Raw genomic sequence first — 18,943 nt, 5'->3', positions numbered from 1 at the left:
TAGCAGCTGTAAATCTGTAACAATCAAGACTATGAATTCAGAGAACAAAAGTCATAATATGGAAATTAACAACTATTCTTAATGCATTTACATTAGTTAATCTGCCATTTATGGGCTTTTCTCTTTGTTCATTGTCTTTTCTATTCTTTCCTCTGTTTTTCTGCCTGCTAAAAGCCTGGGGTTATGATGAGGTCCAGGCAGTAATATGAGATTTAGTATGATGTTTGATGCTTAAAGAGATAGTTCATCTATTGAAAATGTGACTTTCTTTCTTCTGTGGACAAAAAAAGAATGTTTTTTGAATTTTGTATTCATACATTGTATTACATACAATGAAAATCCAAAACCATGGAGCCATGCGGGAGAAAGAATATGTATATTGTGACCATGAATTAACTAAAATTGTGGCCAAATTCGTTCCCTTGTTTTAGTTAAATCAAAACGAGGGACCAAAGTCGTGGGGAACAAATTTTTAGTGAACGATTTCCTAATTCGTGGCCACGATATATATTTTTGTCTGCATGTCATGTGCAGGGCTCTGTACAAAACATGAATTTTTTTTTTGTGCTCTGCGGAAAATTACAAATTTTTATGTGACATGATTTAAATGATGACAGAATTTTCATATTTGGTGAACTATCCCTTTAAATGTCCTGTAAACCTGCGATCATGTGACTTAACCCTGCCGCTCATTATCATCTCAGACTGAACACTGGCATCAATCCTTACATTTAATGCTGTGTTCATGTTACGTCGTAATTACTGTAATTATATGACGAACTGTGACGCACATCCTTATTTTGCCAAGTTAGATGTGTTCCTGAGTCAACATATTTTGTTGATCTTGGAACAACAGTCTGAAAATCCCTACCCCAAACCTAACCCTACCCATAACTTATCTCTAAAATCAGAGGGAAATGATAAGTGAATAACACTGATGTAGAAGCACCAAACCCTGGTTGTAAGCCTAAACTTGACATAAACTCTAAACTTGTCCCTCAAATCTGACTGGTTGATTGGAACGTTGTTCCAGGATCAACTTCTTTGTTGAACATGATGTACTTGGCGAAATCAAGTTCTGCACCTGTGACGTTCTACTCGGAGATGTTCACGTACTTGGACTCTGGACTTGGACAACACTTTTAATGCCAAAAATGTATCTGCAGAGGTCATGTGGTACAAGTCGGAGCTCTCAGAAATTCTGAGTTTACAAGTTGTAATTACGAATTCTACAAGGACGTGAATGCTTTTTACAAGTCAGAATCACGTAATTCCGACATTATGTGAATGCACCTAAACTCATATGTTCGTGATCTCAAACTAAACACTGCGATCTATTTTAAACTAGTCACTAAGCACAAGTGTCCACTGTTAACGTTGCCCATAGCATCCTAAACTAGACCTCTCAGTCACTTATCAAATAAACTGCCCATTTTTATCTTCATTTTATCTCAGACTAAAAACGGTAAATTATCTCAGACCAAATACAGCTGCCCATTATTATTATTATTATTACCTAACTGCAATGACTGCTATCTCTTTTCCTGTCTGACTATTGACTGCTGTCTGTTCTGATGTACACAGAGACACTGCTGTTTATTGTTTGTGCCTTGGCCTTTTAGAGCACCAGTCCCTCTCTGCAGCTCATTACGTTCTCTCCATCATGAATCAAACCTGCCATCATTTTGCTTTTTAGGCCATCTATGATCGTTTTGCTCTCAGTGGTATCAGTAAAGCATCTGCTCATTTTACTAGGACCTATTCGGTTGTGTATTTTCCTTTTAAAGACCCAACAAAAGATGTTTTAGTTCTCTCTTCTTTTTGGTTTCAGATGAAATGATTTCACACTAGTGGCCTTCTAAGCTCTTATATTCATTCCAGTTTTGAATAATAATCTTTATTTACATTCTGGTCAAGGCCAGTTTTAATAGTTTAATTTGATGAGATAATATGCAAATGTTATGATGAACTTGATTTTTTATGTTAAATCTTCAAATTGCACCAGTTAGTAATAAAGTATATTAAAATAAATGTGGCCGTTTGTTCTTGTTTAATTAGAAGAAGTTTATGTCAAACAATGACCGTGTGCAGGATTTTATTACATTTTGAAATAACTTTTCTATTTGAATATATTTTAAAATGTCATTTATTCCTGTTCCTATGGTAAAGCTGAATTTTCAGCATCATTACTCCAGTCTTCAGTGTCACATGATCCTTTCGAAATGCTGATTTGCTGCTCAAGAAACATTTCATATTATTATCAACATTAAAAACTGTTTTTGCTGCTTAATTTTTTATATAAAGTGATATTTTTTTCAAGAAACTTTGATTAGTAGAAAGTTCATAAGAATGTTTATTTGAAATATTTTTGTAACATTATGCATTATCTCCTAATTAGTTTTTTTAATCGATTGATAGCACTAATATATATATAAATATAGTAGTATTAAAAAATTAACTAATTAATGGCACATTTTTCTGTAATTAATCGCAAATAATCTCACTTAACATTAAAGTTAAACATTAAATTTTGTAATATTTTTATATTGTAATAATTTCAGAGATAATGTCTAAATTAATGTAAAAACAGAATATAAAAAAAACATAAGACAGCATATTTAAAATATTTGATCTAGCAGGTAGGAAATAGGCCTATACGGAAATTGAATAAATTATCAAACACTTCACAGTTTTCACGGCATAAATTATAATTTTAATATAGACTAATCCTCATTAAAGCTACAAAAGTTATTCAGTCAAGAGCATCGAGGGATTTTCTCTGACCCATCTCCGATGTCCTCACAACTCTTTACGGTCATTTTAGACTTTATTTAACTCATGTAAGACTGTGCTTACAAGGATACTCGACAAAGCTGGCATTTTGACATACTTTTGTGTGTTTTTGTTCATTCACACAGACAGGAGATGCACAGACAGTGTGCAAATACAGTACTTTTTTTGCATCTTATCCTGCTTGAATAGCAGTTTAATAGCAGTTGAACGAATGATAGCATGATCATATACTGTAGTGCAGCCAATATATATATTATTGATACACAAAAGTAAATAAATTAAGTAAATAGAAAAATTTAAAACAGTAATGGGATTAAGTAACATGACTCACTTGTAACATGTTACACCCAGTATTGATCATGAACACATTAGAAACTGCAGCAAAAAAAAAAAAAAAAAAAAAAAATCAGCAGTTTCTAGTCAGCAAAGAGCCTGAATTCAGAGCGCAGTGGATTTACGATAACGGAATATAGGTGGAAATATTGTGCTGAACACAAGTAGAGGGGTTGCTGTGGGAATGGCCCGCTGCCTAGTTCTTGGTCTCCAGGACAACAGAGTTTCCCAGGCCTTGCTCTGTCCCAGACACCATACGCTGCCAAACAGGACAGAGTGCATGAGAAGAGCTTTAAATATTTAATATTTAAAGAGAGGCCAAAAGTGTGCGCAAGTGTCAAACTCAGGTAGAGGGACAAGCTACATCTCTAAGTGCAAAAGAGCCTATACTATAATTTGGTCAAATGTCTACACAACTATAGTGAAACGCCAAAAATCTCTTTCGGATGTTTGAAATTATTGGAAATCACATTTGTATAATAACAACTGCAACTAATATATGTACCAGTATGCATGTGTGTGGGTTTGCATAACTGCGTGTTACATTTAGCAGGAGGGAGAGAATCTATATCTGTGAGAGTTTCTTTGTGTGTGAGGGAGAAAGAGAACGATTCTATATCTGTGAGAGTATCTGTGTGTGTGTGCTGGTTTGAGAGCAGGTCGTCTGTGTTTGCCAGCTGAGCTCAGGTGACACACTGGAGGGCTATTACAGCCTGCTGCCCTCTCCGGGGACCATGATGCCCTGCTGGTTCTGTGTGTGAGTGTGTGAGAGACAGCGGACAGCGAGCAGACGGCTGTCTGTGTCCTGCAGCGTCTGCGTCTCTCTTCTGCAGGTGAGTGTGGGGTTTTGATTTAGTTCACACTCTTCCTCACACACTCGCCGTTTCAGCTCATGCACTTTGAATATTTAGCTAATGCTAATGTTGCACACCTGCTTTTTTATGATGTATTTGTTTATAATTTTCGTTTTTATGAATAGTGAAATTTAAGTTTGGATGAATAATTGCGTCTTTGTGGAAATGTTCAGATTAAATAAATGCTGTTCATTTATCTTTGTGTTTTTTTATTGCACTGAATGAGTGTAGTCCTACTTTATACATTTTACACTAATTTTCCATTTTACTGAAAGAAACTATTTTTTTTTTAAAGTTGAGGAAAAGGTTATGGGTAAAGGAAAGGTTAAGGGAAAATTATTTCACAAATTTGTTTTGTGAGAATGTAATTTGTAAATGTCAGTAAATGTTTATGAGGTAAAACGTTCAGACCAACTATGCACAGAAAAATAATCATGTAATGTTTATAAGAAACTTCTTATATTGGAAAAAATATTATTCTCTCTCCCTTCTCTCTCTTCATCTGTCTATTCTCTCTCTCTCTCTCCCTCTCTCAGTTTGTGTTGTAATTACAGCAGGCATCATTAAAAAGGCAAAATGTGATGGACTTAACTGAAAGATTAAACATTTTGACTGTACTGTAACTTTTCCACACTGACGTTAAAAGGATTTGTGTAGCTAAATTTCTCTAGAGGATTGAGCTGGTGCAGTTGTGCCGTTACTAATGAGGTCTTTCATCTTTAATGTTATTTGCTCATTTTAACTTGTGAACATCATGATTTGTGTAGAGAGCTCGAGAAGAGCCGCTGATAGAGGCTAATTTAGTTTGCAGTGACTGATCCACTCTCTGTGGAAATGAATTAGAATTGTGAAATCTTGTCACACTTGGCGAACAAAGAGCCTTAAGCTTTATTTCAAAAATCCACATGCATGTCCACACCAGAGTCAGAAATCAACCAGGACTCAGGGCAAAAATAGAAGAAGCAACGACAAAAAAGGAAAAATTTCCCTGGTAGTTTTTTCTGATCATTTCATTCCACTTTCATTCATTTCTGAAAACTATTTTTAAAATGTATTGTAGCAGTCGTTTTTTTGTCTTAGCATATCTTCTGCATAATTTATAGCTATTTCGTACTTGGTGTTGAATGTTTGATGTTTTATTATTTCATATTATTACACAAAATATATGCTCGCTTAAAGGTAAAAAAAATGCCATACATTTCTATTTTTATTATAGTTTTGTTCATATTTTGAATTAGGTTTTATTCTTATATTTTTAGTTTTCATCTTTATTTTAGTTTAATTTTTAATAATTCTGTCATGTGCTTTTTTCATATATATATATATATATATATATATATATATATATATATATATATATATAGATTGCTATATGGGTTTAATTTGTAGTTTTTTTTTATTTTCAGTAAATCATTTTATTGCTTCAACTTACACCAATAACTTTTAGCCCTCTAGTGGTTAAAAAACAAAACTGCATGCATTTTGCGGAAGATCATTATTTTGGTTGTGCTTCGGCTTTGCGTGACTGTGCGGATGAATATAACCCGTCACAATAGATAGGCTAATGCTTTGCAATGAACTCTGTTAGAGAGTTATATCTATCGTTTCAATAAAACACTTTACTCACCGGTTGAGTAAGAAAATCACAATTTCTGCACCCTAAAGCCAAGCCAGTGTTGTTTCTCTTTTTTACAACCTCTGTCTGATGTTGTTAACATTAACCATTTGAGAACAACGTTTGAACGTTTGCAACGTTTTGACATGATAAGCGATCGTTAGATGTAGTGCAATGTTTTTTCCCCTTAGTTGGTCAGAACAAAAGTGGATGTAACTTACTTGTTCATATTACATTTACCAGTAAAAATTCTTATGTTGGTCAATGGTCATACATCAAAAAAGTAGAATCTGTAAATTCGAATGACAGCATCCACACCGGCGCGATGCACATTCTCCTCAAAACATTGGATTCATCCGCACTGTGCCGTGCCGAGGCACAACCCACGTAAAGTTGATAATTCCGCGAATAACTGCAATTGCAGATTTCGAACAGAGAAGAAAAACTGCAGACTGCAGCTTAAAATTTGGTTAATTTTGAACCAAAAAAAAAAAAAAACGTACATAGTGTAGGCTACCTTATGCTTTTCAGTTAATATTTATATTTTATTTTATTTCAACTAACAATGGCAACAGTTAATAGTTAAACATCAGTTGATAACCCTGGCTTGATTTAGATTTTTTTTTCTTTTTAACAAACCAGCAGTTATGCTATGCGGTTAAAAAAAAGGGCGTTCAGAGCAGCATTACTATGAGCATTACTGGCATGTTGCTGATGGCAGCACAGTCTCAACTCTGCTGTGGAAAGCTCACTGCATAAAATGTATGGTCTCATTACTATGTGAACCCTTTTGTTGACTAGCTTTGTAATTTCTTAAGGTACAAAGAGGTGCATATATAGTATGAAATCTTTGGAATGTTGTTGTTCATTGTTTTAGTGTTTTTAGTAAACGTGTTTGCTTTGCAGAGATGGCTAATCTCAAACTAAAACATTGGATCAGCATCAGAATCTGCGGTGTCATGGTAGCTCTGGTCCTTATTTATGCACAAGGTTGGTAAATGAAGAATACAAATAAAAATACAAACTTTGCATTCATTTATCTGCTAGTCAAGAGTTAAACAATATGTCTTTTTCAGTTTTTTCAAGACAAAGCCAGTTGATGCAAACAGAAAAACGAGAGCTCCTGGTGTCCACAGGTAACCAATCAGAGACTTTTTCATGGAGAACAAATCACATGAACGGGACAGAGCTCTTAACACACAGATACACATTTTAAAATCCATACAGACTGAATATTTAAAATGCTTTTATTTTCTCAGGCATTTAGTCCTAATGATTAGGTCAATGTGAAATGATAAATGTGGTGGTGAAACCTGGTAATGAGGTTCATGTGTACAGGGTCAGCTTGTGTGTGTGTGATTTAGGAGTAATTTACAGAGCATTAAATAATGGTTTTGCAGATTGATAACTGGAATGTTTCGCGAAGTATAAATAAGTATAATCTTCATTTACCCAGAGATCCCAGCAGAGGACATTGACCCTGCCTCTATAGATCTTACTGGACTCGTCAACACACTCATCAATTCTTCACAACCAGGTATCACAATATATACACACACATATGGTGTTTCTTTGGCTACGTGCACCATATGTCCCAGGGGTATGTTATATATGAAGGGCACATTAAAACGGTTTGGAAACTTTACATCACGCCTTCATCGTTAATTTATAGTTTTTATTGTTTTACCTTTGTCTCAGACTCAGACATTTAATTTTAAATTATGAAAATCAATTATGAAAATATTATTACATGTTAGAAACTATACTAATCTAAACAACGAATGATATAACATTTCAATATTTATTTTTTGGGAAATTATTTATAGTTTTATATATAATTTCATTATTTTATATATTATTTTTAATTATGTTATACTACAACCCCAAATCAGAAAAAGAATCTGTGATTTGTTAATTCTATTTAAACTTTTTTTAACTGACAAAAGTACAAAGAAAAGTTTTCCAATGTTTTCACTGACCAACATAATTGTATTTTGTATTTTGATGGCTGCAACACACCTCCAAAAAGTTGGGACAGAGTAATGTTTACCACTGTGTCATTTCACCTCTCCTTTTAATTACACTTTTCAATCATTTGGGAGTTGAGGATACTAATTGTTGGAGTTTTGCTAGTGGAATATTTGCCCAATCTTGTCTGATACAAGACAGCCGCTCAACAGTCTGTGGTCATCGTTGCCTGATTCTCCTTTTCATGATGGGTCATACATTTTCCATAAGAGACATATCTGGACTGCAGTAAACAGGCGGGCACATCCCTTCTATGGTGCAGAGTGTCTAGAAACCACTCAGTTTTAGCACGTGCAGAATGAGGCCTGGCATTGTCTTGCTTCCCAGGAAAGATGTCATCTTTATGGCAGTTTATGTCTCTGTACAATCTAAATACATGCCTCCATGTCAATGGTACCTTCACAATAATGCAAGTTACCCATACCTTTTGCAATGATGCACCTCAATACCAGCACAGATGTTTGCTTTTGCACCTGTCGCTGGTGAAAGTCTGGTTGGTCCCTTTCGTCGTTGGGACTGAGAACTCGGTGTCCAGTTTTTTTCCAAAAACAAGCTGAAACATGGACTCATCTGACCACAGCACACATTTCCACTGTCTTCTAGACCATCTGAGAATAGCTCAGGCCCAGAGAACTCACCAGCATCTCCACATAGAACTGATGTAAAGCTTTCTCCTTGCGTAACAGAGATTCAAGTGGCATTTCTTAATGCGGAGTCAGACTGTGTTCAGTGAAAAAGTTTTTCCAAATTACTCCTGAGCACATGTGTGTGTATTTAACGGATTAGCATGATGGTATCTTGTGCAATGCCGTCTGAGGGCTCAAAGGTCACGCACATTCAACAGAGGTCCTGCCTTACCCTACACAGACTGAGATTTCTCTGGATTCCCTGATTCTTGTGACAATATTATGTATGGAAGATGATAAAAGACATAAATTCTTTGCAATCTTGCATTGAGAAATGTGATTTTTTAATTGATTGACAATTCTCTCATGATATTTGGCACAAAGTGATGAGCCATGACCCATCTTTGCTTAAAAAGACTGAGAAGTACTTTTACACCCAAACACGATACCCTCAACTATTCCCAATTCACCTGCTCATTGTGGACTGTTTCAAAAGAGTTGGATAATCTAATTTGGATAATCTTGGATAATCAAAATCAAAATTTGTTCATATTTACAAAATACATTTATGTTGGTCAGTGAAAACATTGGAAAACTTGTCTTTGTACTTTTGTCAGTTAAAAAAAGTTTAAATAGAATTAACAAATCACAGATTCTTGATTTTAATGCATTTTACAAAATGTCCCAACTTTTTCTGATTTGGGGTTGTATTATATCATTGATTTTTGTATTTAGTCATTTTATTCCAAAAACATTTTACAGCACATAAAACTATTAAATGCAATACAACATCTGAGATGTGGTTAAAAAGTCATGATGTTTCAGAAAAACAAAATGATAAAAATGACAGAATTCCTGGGATGGATGCATGTACAGTATATTGTTGAACACTGTTAGTAGACAAATAAACTGTTTTAAGAGAGTTCATTTTCTAAAAGTGCTTATTGTTGAAACACGCATATATAGATGCAAATGCACGCACACATCTTAAAATGTTGTTTTTATGTATGTGTGTTTTCAGGTTCACAGCATCTTTTCTCTTTACTCAGTGTGACTTCACACAGTTCACTCTCTCTCCACAAGCTCACGCTGCTGGTCTACAATAGTAACTACCCTTATCCAAATAACACTGTAACTACAGCACCAATATGACACAAATATGATGTAATTCTGCATGTTTGCAAGCATGTATCTGTGCATCATGTACACATGTGTGGGTGTGTGTAGTCTCAAACTTTCAGGACATTGAGAGCAGTTTATTTTCCTTGAGATACTGTTACTGTCTGACAAACAGGACCAATGACCTCACAGGTGAAATACCTCCTTCAGTCGACCTTGATTGCTAATCTTATAATAATAATAATGATGAAATATATTTCTAAATCACTTTTGTGTTTTCCAGATTTCACAGCTATTCTATTGGATGTGATGGGAAATTCCACCAGTTACCTGCAAGAACTATTTAAGTCCAACTCTATACTTTCAGGTAAAGCACCAACTATAATCACCTACACATTCCTGAATATAATATCATATGGAACCTCTGTTTGCCTCAGTTATAATGTACTGTAATATTGTAGCACTGGTCCTTCTCACATAATATGTCATACTATCATTTTGCCTTTATGTGTGTCTGTGTGGTCTTTGTAAACCTGTTGGGGGGATAGAATGTAACCTTATATATCATTATAAAGCTCATAAATCATACTAAATTATTTTTTTTTGGAAATGTAAATATGCAGAAAGTTTTCTGTGATGAGTAAGTTTAGGGGATTGAATATACAGTTTGTACAGTATAAAAATCATTATGTCAATGGAAAGTCCCTAATAAACATGTAAACCCAACGTGTGTGTGTGTGTGTGTGTGTGTGTGTGTGTGTGTGTGTGTGTGTGTGTGTGTGTGTGTGTGTGTGTGTGTGTGTGTGTGTGTGTGTGTGTGTGTTTGTGTGTTCGTGTGTGTGTGTGTGTGTGCTATTATCATTATTGCAGTTAGTCAGAAGAACAGCTCTGATTGCATCTATATCTGTGTTATGGCTGGAAAAACAGGTGAATTGAATTCTAGCATGATGTCATTTGTAAGAATTGATTCAAAATGTCACATGCGTCTTTATACTGCAAAAAGTCATTTTCCTAATTTCATTTTCCTAGTTCACCCAAAAATGAAAATTCTGTTAGCATTTATTACTCTCATGTCCTTTCAAAACCATGACTTTCTTTCACAAAAGCATACAGACAAGAGGAATCCAAAAGAAGAAGAATTTTTTTTTTAAATAATGCATGATATTATTTGATTTTATTTTTTTAGTATTATTTGAATACACCAAAAATTGCACATTCTTAATGAACTCACTTACTTTTAAATGAATGCACTCTACATACATTTATTACTGACAATTATCCCTGCTCTCAGCTACCTTTCATTTGTAATATACTTTTTTAATTGTCAAAATATGTAAGTTACAACATGTTTATGTTAAAAAAAAAACTGAAACTAAAGTAAGGGCATGTGTTCAGACAGTGATTTGTCTCAGCTGTGGGATATGGGCTCAGTCACACCTCTGTTTAATCAGACCATCACAGAGGAAATACCCAGAGGTACACACACACACTTATATTTATCACTCCAACAATTTAATAAATTGGAAACGTGCTGGTCAAATACTATGATTTCCCCCCCGTAGGTAATATGACATTTCCACTGCTGCCCTTTGGTAAGTGAGTTCTGACAGTGTCTGTTGTCATCTTTGATGCTATATGCTGTATTATAATTTTATTTTTGAAATGATTTATGAACATATAATGAGAATGCGAATATATACTGAACAGTCAGAACCTGTCTTACTCTTACAGTAGAGTGGCATGACCTTCCAAACAACAGTGACCTGGTGCTGTGGCCTGAAACCAGTACAGATTCCTACAGGAGCAGAGGTATCTTGACTATTTAGGTCAATAAATTAGTCATAATTTACTCACCCTGGTGTTGTTCTAATGCTGTATGCCCTTCTTTCATTTATTGGCCACTAAAGGAGAAAAAAAATCCTGTTTGCACTCGTTTATACTGTATAATGACAGTGAAAAGCAAAAAGATGCAAAGGTATCATGGTATGCCATATATTTCAAGTGTCCTGGGGTGTACAATAGGGTTTTGCAAAAAAAAAAAAGTTTTGTTTTACAAACAAAAATATAATGCTAAGTTCATGACCATGTCCGTTGGTTTTCTCTGCATGGCTTCATGACGTGTGCGTTCATCAGATTCTGTTAGAGTTGTAGTTCACTCGCTCAGAAAAAGCACACAAGTTATGAGAAATCAAGATTAACAAAAACCCAACATCGACAATCCATGTATTTTCTTCTACGTGGTGAATGTATCCGTTGTTTTGGTCGTAACAAGAAGTTATATCCCTCACATCAGTCAATTGATTTGCATCAGACAAACGGAGTTCCAGTCTGGTAATATTTTATTCTAAGTGTCGTATTTTATGTTGCGTTTTTGTTAATCTTTAATTCTCATAACTTGTGTGCTTTTTCTGAGCAACACTGAGTGAACTGCGTTGCTATGCAGCCAAGGTAAAGAATTTTGTTAAATAGCACATTCAATTTCAGTTTGTTTTTCACTAAACCCTATTGTATACCCCTACTTGGAATATACGGCATGGGATCATTCTGAGATACTTCTGTGTCTTTGTTAAAAAGCTTGATGCATGTCACTATTCACTCCCATTATATGGATGTGTGCGTGTTGGACTTTTTTTTTATTCTCGTTTTGTGATCCATAAAAGAATGAAAGGGCAGACAGCATTAGAACAACACCAAGGTGAGTAAATTATGACTTCATTTTAATTTAGGGTGAACTATCCCTTTAGCAGACATTGGATTGACACTTACTGCCTTCTTAGCAAACACAGAATGTTCCCCTAACGTTAGTATTTGGTTCCCATTTGGTTTTTTTTTTTTAAAAAAAACAAAAAATTACATTTTAGGGATGTTCTTTTTAGGTTTTATTTTTTGCAACCATAAAATTACGTTCCCAGAATGTTGTAGAGTGGTTATTTTAAAATAATATAAAATAACTTATACAGAATGTTCCCTAATGGTTATTTTTAGGTTATAATTTTGCAACCATAAAATATTGTTCCCAGAATTAATAAACGGTTAGTTTAAACTGTTAAAACTGGTAATTAACTGCTTGGTTCTTCCACTATTTCCACAGTATCAACCAGCGACGAATCCAAAACTGTCTTGCCAACCACCAGAGCTACAATGACATCATCACCCCTTATTAGCTCGTCAGTAGCCCCTCCCACCACTGTCACTATGACGACCACTGCAACTGTTTCAATGACAAACACATCCACTTCCCATCTCACAACTGCTGTGGTAACTCAGCCAAAAGCTGATACCATGACAACACAGCCAACAAAATCCCCACATGCGACTGTAACCACTGTAACCTCACAGACCAACGCTACCATGGTGACCGCAACAATTTCACTGCCAACTCAGAGACAAACAACCATGACAAGCATCCAGCAGCTTTCTAAAGTATGGCATACAGAAAAACCAGGCAAGACCCTTCATCATCACACACACACACACACACACACACACACACACACACACACACACACACACACACACACACACACACACACACACACACACACACACACACACACACACACACACTACACTACACAACACAACTAACACACACAATGGAATCTGACATGTTTGACCTTTTATTCTGTTAAAGTGGCGACCCAGTGGAGCCTTGGCACAGGCTGGCAGGGTTAATTTTATTGTTGCCATGACAATGATTTGATTTGAATGGAGTCAGACCGGAGTCATTGATAGTATCCATGGTAACGGTCCATTATTTTCCCTGGAGATTGTTTTGATTTGGCTGGGTCAGGAAAGGTTAAAAGTGCATTAAAAATCAATATACACACTTAAGTCTGTCTCATCGAGTCAACAAACAGCGGCCACAGCATATATGAGAGAGGGGGGGGGGGGGGGGGGATAGGGAGAGAGAGAGAGAGAGAGGAAGAGGGAGAGAGAGAGGAAGAGAGAGATAGAGAGGGAGAGAGAGAGAGGAAGAGGGAGAGAGAGAGGAAGAGAGAGAGAGAGAGAGAGAGAGAGAGAGAGAGAGAGAGAGAGAGAGAGAGAGAGAGAGAGAGAGAGAGAGAGAGAGAGAGAGATGAATCATAGACAGCTGAACTGCTTACCTGTTGTCCATGTCAGCAGTTCTCAATACAGGTGTCCTCATTCAGAGTAGGACTCATAGAGAGAGAAGGAGCCCTCATCGACCCTTGAATGGACATTTATTCCAGCAAATTAAAATAGATATGACCACTAGATGGCACCAGAAGCTAATGTAACGTGCAGCTTTGTAAAGAGTACTGTGGCATATTAGCAGTGTGATTTCACCAAACTGCAACATGTTCCTGGATCAACATTCCAATCAACCAATTAGATTTGAGGGGCAAGTTTACAGTTTATGTCAAGTTGGCTTACGACCAGGATTAGGTGCATCTATATCAGTGTTATTGATGTGTTATTGTGTTATGTGTTATATATATATATATATATCATTTCCCTCTGATTTAAGGGATAACTTATGCGTATGGTTAGGTTTAGGGGTAGGGATATGGTTAGCATTATGTTTTAGGACAGGAATGTTGTTCCAGGATCAAATATGTTGACCCAGGAATGCGTCTAAAGACCCGTTCACACCAAGGACGATTTATAAAGACAACAATAAAGATATAGTTCTAAAATTGTTCTCACTATTAAAGAATAGCAGTGTCCACACCACAGCTATAACGATAACAGCATCGAGAAACGAGTTGGTATCCAGCGCTAAATAACGTAAAGAAATTGACAGCCAATCAGAATCCATCCTGCTAACGAGCTTGAGCACTTAAAGTGACAGACAAGCACGCGCTTATTAGAATAGACAGAACAATATGGTCTGCTGCCTATTATATTTAGTTATATATATAAATTTCTCCCTATGAGTGATCATGAAGGCTTTGTGAAATTTTATTAAGGCTTATGGCTCACACCAAGAACGATAACGATAAATATAACTCTAACAATAAATTTGCGTCCACACCAAGGGACGATGTTCTGTTTATCATTTATAAGCACGCGCTGCAATTTTGTCTTGCGAGCTCTTAAAGTCGGGTGGATTCTGATTGCCTGTCAGTGTTTTAATCGTTCATCAGCTGGACAAAATCGTTCTGAAAGTAATTACAAGATAGCCTATCGATATTACAAGAGTCGTTACTCTTAATCGTTATAGCTGTTTGTAGACTTGCTTTTCTCACAGAATTAGAACAATTATTAAAACTTTGTAGGCCTAGTTATCGTTCTGAGCTGCATCCGAAACCTTCCGAAAATCAGGCAATGACTTTGTAGCAGCGTTTGCGTACGAATGTACCTCACGGAACTGATTTTGGATAGACTTTTGTGGCAACGGAACTGTTTAAGGATCTATTGCAAAATAGAGCGAAATTTGGTAATAACCAAGCGAACATTTTATTACTACAATAGTAATTTCTAGCTAGATATGATATCAGAAGTGGAAAACGTTGATCAAAAACGTACATTTACACACAAACCGGCCACCGCAACGGACGCCATCTTGATTTGTATTTGCTCAACTGTCACAGAATGGAAAGCACAGGATTGTGGGATATTAAAGGTGAAGAATGATAGATCTATGCTGCCTTATAGGTATCTCAGGCCTACACTACATGGATTGAATGAAACACAACAAAGTCAATGAGAGTAGTTACCCCTTCCATTTGTCATAAAAAAGACCGCCCCAAACTCATGCCATTCGTTGAGCTAAAGGTGCTGCATCTCAATGCTAAAAATGTTTGGATAGCAGACACATTATTCTTGTCCATTTTTCTTTGACAGGATGCCCATGGAGAATGGAGCTACTTCATCAAGGAAGTGAGAAAGAGGACCTGAAAGAGACCCTTGAAGAGGAGCCGATCTGGGGCAGGGCGACTATCAGCTCAGTGAAGCTGCAGCCATGTGTGTTTGAGCTGTGCAAATTTTACTCTCAGTGTGTGTGCAGAGGATTCAGTCACAGAGCAGTAGAGTTACAGAGGTACAGCTCTGCACAACAACTCAACTATTCACAACTAGTCCTAAAACGGACATAAAAAACATAGATTCATGTTACAGAACACTTGCGTTTTACATATATACATATTCAATGGTGTCAAAAAGTCTGAAGTCATATTGACAGTCTGGAAATCAAAGTGCGTAAATAAACAAAGATTTAAGATTTAAATTTTTTTAAGTAAATAATAGATTTTTAAGATTCTATGCTATTTCTAAGTCAATTAAATATGCAAATTTGTGACACTGACCATGTGACCTCCATTGTACCAAAGGTCATATTTCCTTGCTTTCATGAAGCCTGAGCGCTGCCGTCATTAAGACAAAAGGGATAAACCAGATATTAAGACATTCTGAAATTCATGTAAATGTTTCAGTTAATCTTCTCAAATGTTTATATTACATTTTAGAAAACTGCAAAACAGAAGTGAAAGTACTGACAGCATCAGTGATCTCAGACTTTTGGAACCTATGTCACAGTTTTGGTTATAAAATCAATAATATCAGGGAGTTAGACAGTAATTTAGCATATATTCTTCTCAATATTATTAATTGTACAAGATGGAATTAACAAGATGGTCAATATTTTTGTGTTCTACAGATACTGTGTGGACAGCCATCGCTGGTACGAGAGACATACAGCAGAGGTTTGCAGTCGGATGAGGAGAGTCACTTTTTCCAAAAGTGAGTTACACAACGTCAACAAATCTAACCCTAACAGAGATTAAATCACAACACGCTATCATATAATAAAAAATATATAAATATATTATCATACAAAAAATTTCATCACACACCTTCACTGAAAGTCCATTAAAATCAGCAGCAGCAGAAAGAAATTCAAGATCATTGAAAACCCTGCATTATTCCTTTAGTTTAACCAAGTTTTATTTTTGTTCTTAGTGCAGTTGAAGCTGCATCTGAAAACTTAGGCAACTGACTTCCCTATCAGGCAATGACTTTGCAGGCAGCGTTTGCACACGAAGGCACCTCATGAAACGGCAGCGTAACGGTTTAATGATCTACAGCAAAACAGAGCGAGATTTGCTGATAACTAAGTGAATATTTTACATATTAATTAATAAATGAAATTTATAGAAATTAATACATTTCTCGCTAGAAATGACATCAGAAGTGGGTAACGTTGGTCAAAAACATACATTTACACACAAATTGACAGCAAGCGCAACTTTCAGATGCCATATTTCTTTTTCTAGCTAAACAGTCAGAGAATGGAAAGCACAGGATTGTGGGATATCAAAGGCAGTGAAGGAAAGATCTATGCTGCCTTCAAAAATCAATCAGATGAAGGTATCTCAGGAGACAAGAAGTGAAGCTAACATTGGATTCCTACCTTGGAATGCGTCCCCCAAAGGCAGCATTTTTCAGTTTTTGGATGCAGCCATGGTCAAGACGATGTGCTGAAGATGAAACTTAGCATCAGAATGGGGAAGAAAGGTGATTTAAGTGACTTTGAATGTGGCATAGCTGTTGGTGCCAGATGGGCTGGTCAGAGTATTTCAGAAACTTCTGATCTACTGGGATTTTCTCACACTGCCATCTCTAGGGTTTACAAAGAATGGCCAGAAGAAAAGAGAAAATATCCAGTGAGTAGCAGTTCTGTGGTTGAAAATGGTCTTGTCAGAGGTCAGAGGAGAATGGACAGATTGGTTTGAACTGCTTGAAAGGCAACAATAACTTGTTACAACCGAGGTCTGCAAAAAAGCATCTCTGAACACAACGTCAATAAAAAATTGGATAAGTTTTGCTCGGTCTGATGAGTCTCAATTTCTGCTGCAACATTCAGATGTTAGGGTCAGAATTTGGTGTAAACAACACAAAAGCCTCGATCCATCCTGTCTTGTACCAATGGTTCAGGCTGGTGCTGGTAGTGTAATGGTGTGGGTGATACTTTCTTGGCACACTTTGGTCCCCTTAGTAGCAAGCATACTACCCCTTAGTAGAGCATTGTTGCTGACCATGTCCATTCCTTTAAGACCGTGTACCCATCTTCTGATGGCTACTTCCAGCTGGATAACGCGAAATGTCAAATCATCTCAAACTAGCTTCTTGAAGGTGACAATGAGTTCACTATACTCAAATGGCCTCCACAGTCACCAGATCTCAATTCAATAGAGCAGCTTTTGGATGTGGTGGAACGGGAAATTCTCATCATGGACGTGCAGCCGACAAATCTGCAGCAACTGTGTGATGCTATCATGTCAATATGGACCAAAATCTGAGGAATGTTTCCAGCACCTTGTGGAATCTATGATCTATGATTGGTTCTTAATCATGATAGAAATTCCAAAAGGAGTCCTGTACATGTTACAATTAAATTAAATTACTATTAAATTGTTACCATTAAATTTCAGTAAATCCAGCAGGGTCTCATTTGATTTGTTTGACATCCAACTGAAATCAATTATCGGAAAGGAAAAAATGTTAGAAGGGTTCTTGGTTCACTGGTTGTTGATTTGATGGAAGCAGGCGCACAGAATTATTGTGGAAGTCTGGCATCATCAGAGAGAAGTCTTTTGTTTCAAAGTAAGATCAAGTTATCACATTTTGATTACAAATTTAGTAAAAAATAAAGAAAGAAAGAAAGAATACAAAATAATACATTTTAATTTTGCAGGTTGTTAAAAGTTATTTTTTAAAGTCTGCATTAAGAAGCATTCAAACCCCTATTCACTACTTCCATAATTTAAAGTTATTCAATGAGAAAAAAAGTAGGATAGGATTTGAACAGGAATTTATTGGATTATTAAAATTAGCCATTCCATGGTGACGTAAAGAAAGCTGTCTTTTTACATCTTGATGAAAGATTACAAAAACAAGCATATTTTTTACTGGAATATCATGCTCTGATAAATCTTGCAACCAGGTAAATGTTGAGTTCATGTTGGAGTAATTTCTTTACTAATACAATCACAATCTCTTTCTCTCTCAGATCTGAAGCAGAAATGTCTGGCAAGAATGTGTGTGAAGATATAAGACAAGAACTGAGAATCATTTGCGGTTGACATACATCTGAACCATCTGAAATCAAGAATGTGTGTGTGTGTGTGTGTGTGTGTGTGTGTGTGTGTGTGTGTGTGTGTGTGTGTGTGTGTGTGTGTGTGTGTGTGTGTGTGTGTGTGTGTGTGTGTGTGTGTGTGTAGGAGAGAGAAACAGTGTTCTGTTAAACAATGAACTACATTAAAGCATCACTGAATCTAAATAGTAGTGTGCTAATCTATAGTGTCGACATTTGTACTTTGTCTCTCCTGAACACGAATAAAACCAAACATATTTACCCATGTCTAATTTGTGATGTCTAACTACACCAACAAACACACTAAAATCAAACTTGGAAGCATCTGAAAGAAAAAATAAATAATAGACAAGATGAGAAAAATTATTGCATCATTAGCAGCATGCTTATTTCAAACTAGAAACCCAGAGAATACAAAGAATCATTTACAACCCCCAGTTTTCTGCTTGATCCTCACCTGAGTTCTTGTCACACACACATACACAATGGCTAGTTGTTTGAGGACCCCAGTTTTCAGTTG

At 36.1% G+C, this 18,943-nt stretch overlaps 1 protein-coding gene across 1 annotated transcript; it reads left to right on the top strand.

Annotated features, from left to right (window-relative positions):
- Positions 1–3,897: 3,897 nt before the first annotated feature.
- On the top strand, positions 3,898–18,684 carry hhla1 (HHLA1 neighbor of OC90). The gene is made up of 15 exons (XM_077222401.1): positions 3,898–3,959; positions 6,502–6,585; positions 6,672–6,731; positions 7,052–7,132; positions 9,271–9,354; positions 9,477–9,560; positions 9,652–9,735; positions 10,239–10,295; positions 10,764–10,844; positions 10,931–10,960; positions 11,100–11,177; positions 12,460–12,813; positions 15,177–15,372; positions 15,988–16,070; positions 18,340–18,684. Exons 2-15 carry the CDS (start codon positions 6,504–6,506, stop codon positions 18,381–18,383), a joined length of 1,398 nt encoding a protein of 465 aa, XP_077078516.1. The 5' UTR covers positions 3,898–3,959; positions 6,502–6,503; the 3' UTR covers positions 18,384–18,684.
- Positions 18,685–18,943: the final 259 nt, after the last annotated feature.

This window comes from Siphateles boraxobius, unplaced genomic scaffold (assembly GCF_051911475.1).
Source record: "Siphateles boraxobius isolate OS27281-9 unplaced genomic scaffold, OSU_SipBor_1 86, whole genome shotgun sequence".
Taxonomy (NCBI): domain Eukaryota; kingdom Metazoa; phylum Chordata; class Actinopteri; order Cypriniformes; family Leuciscidae; genus Siphateles; species Siphateles boraxobius.
Note: the sequence above shows the minus strand (reverse complement) of the source record. Positions and strands in the feature narration are given on the sequence as shown.

What these genes read in the sequence shown, in the direction of transcription:
- hhla1 (XM_077222401.1), top strand. Translation starts at nt 6,504, where the DNA reads ATGGCTAATCTCAAACTAAAACATTGGATCAGCATCAGAATCTGCGGT. An exon ending in CACGCTGCTGGTCTACAATA is followed by an intron (nt 9,355 to 9,476) that starts GTAACTACCCTT and finishes GGGTGTGTGTAG; the next exon opens with TCTCAAACTTTCAGGACATT. An exon ending in CAGGACCAATGACCTCACAG is followed by an intron (nt 9,561 to 9,651) that starts GTGAAATACCTC and finishes TGTGTTTTCCAG; the next exon opens with ATTTCACAGCTATTCTATTG.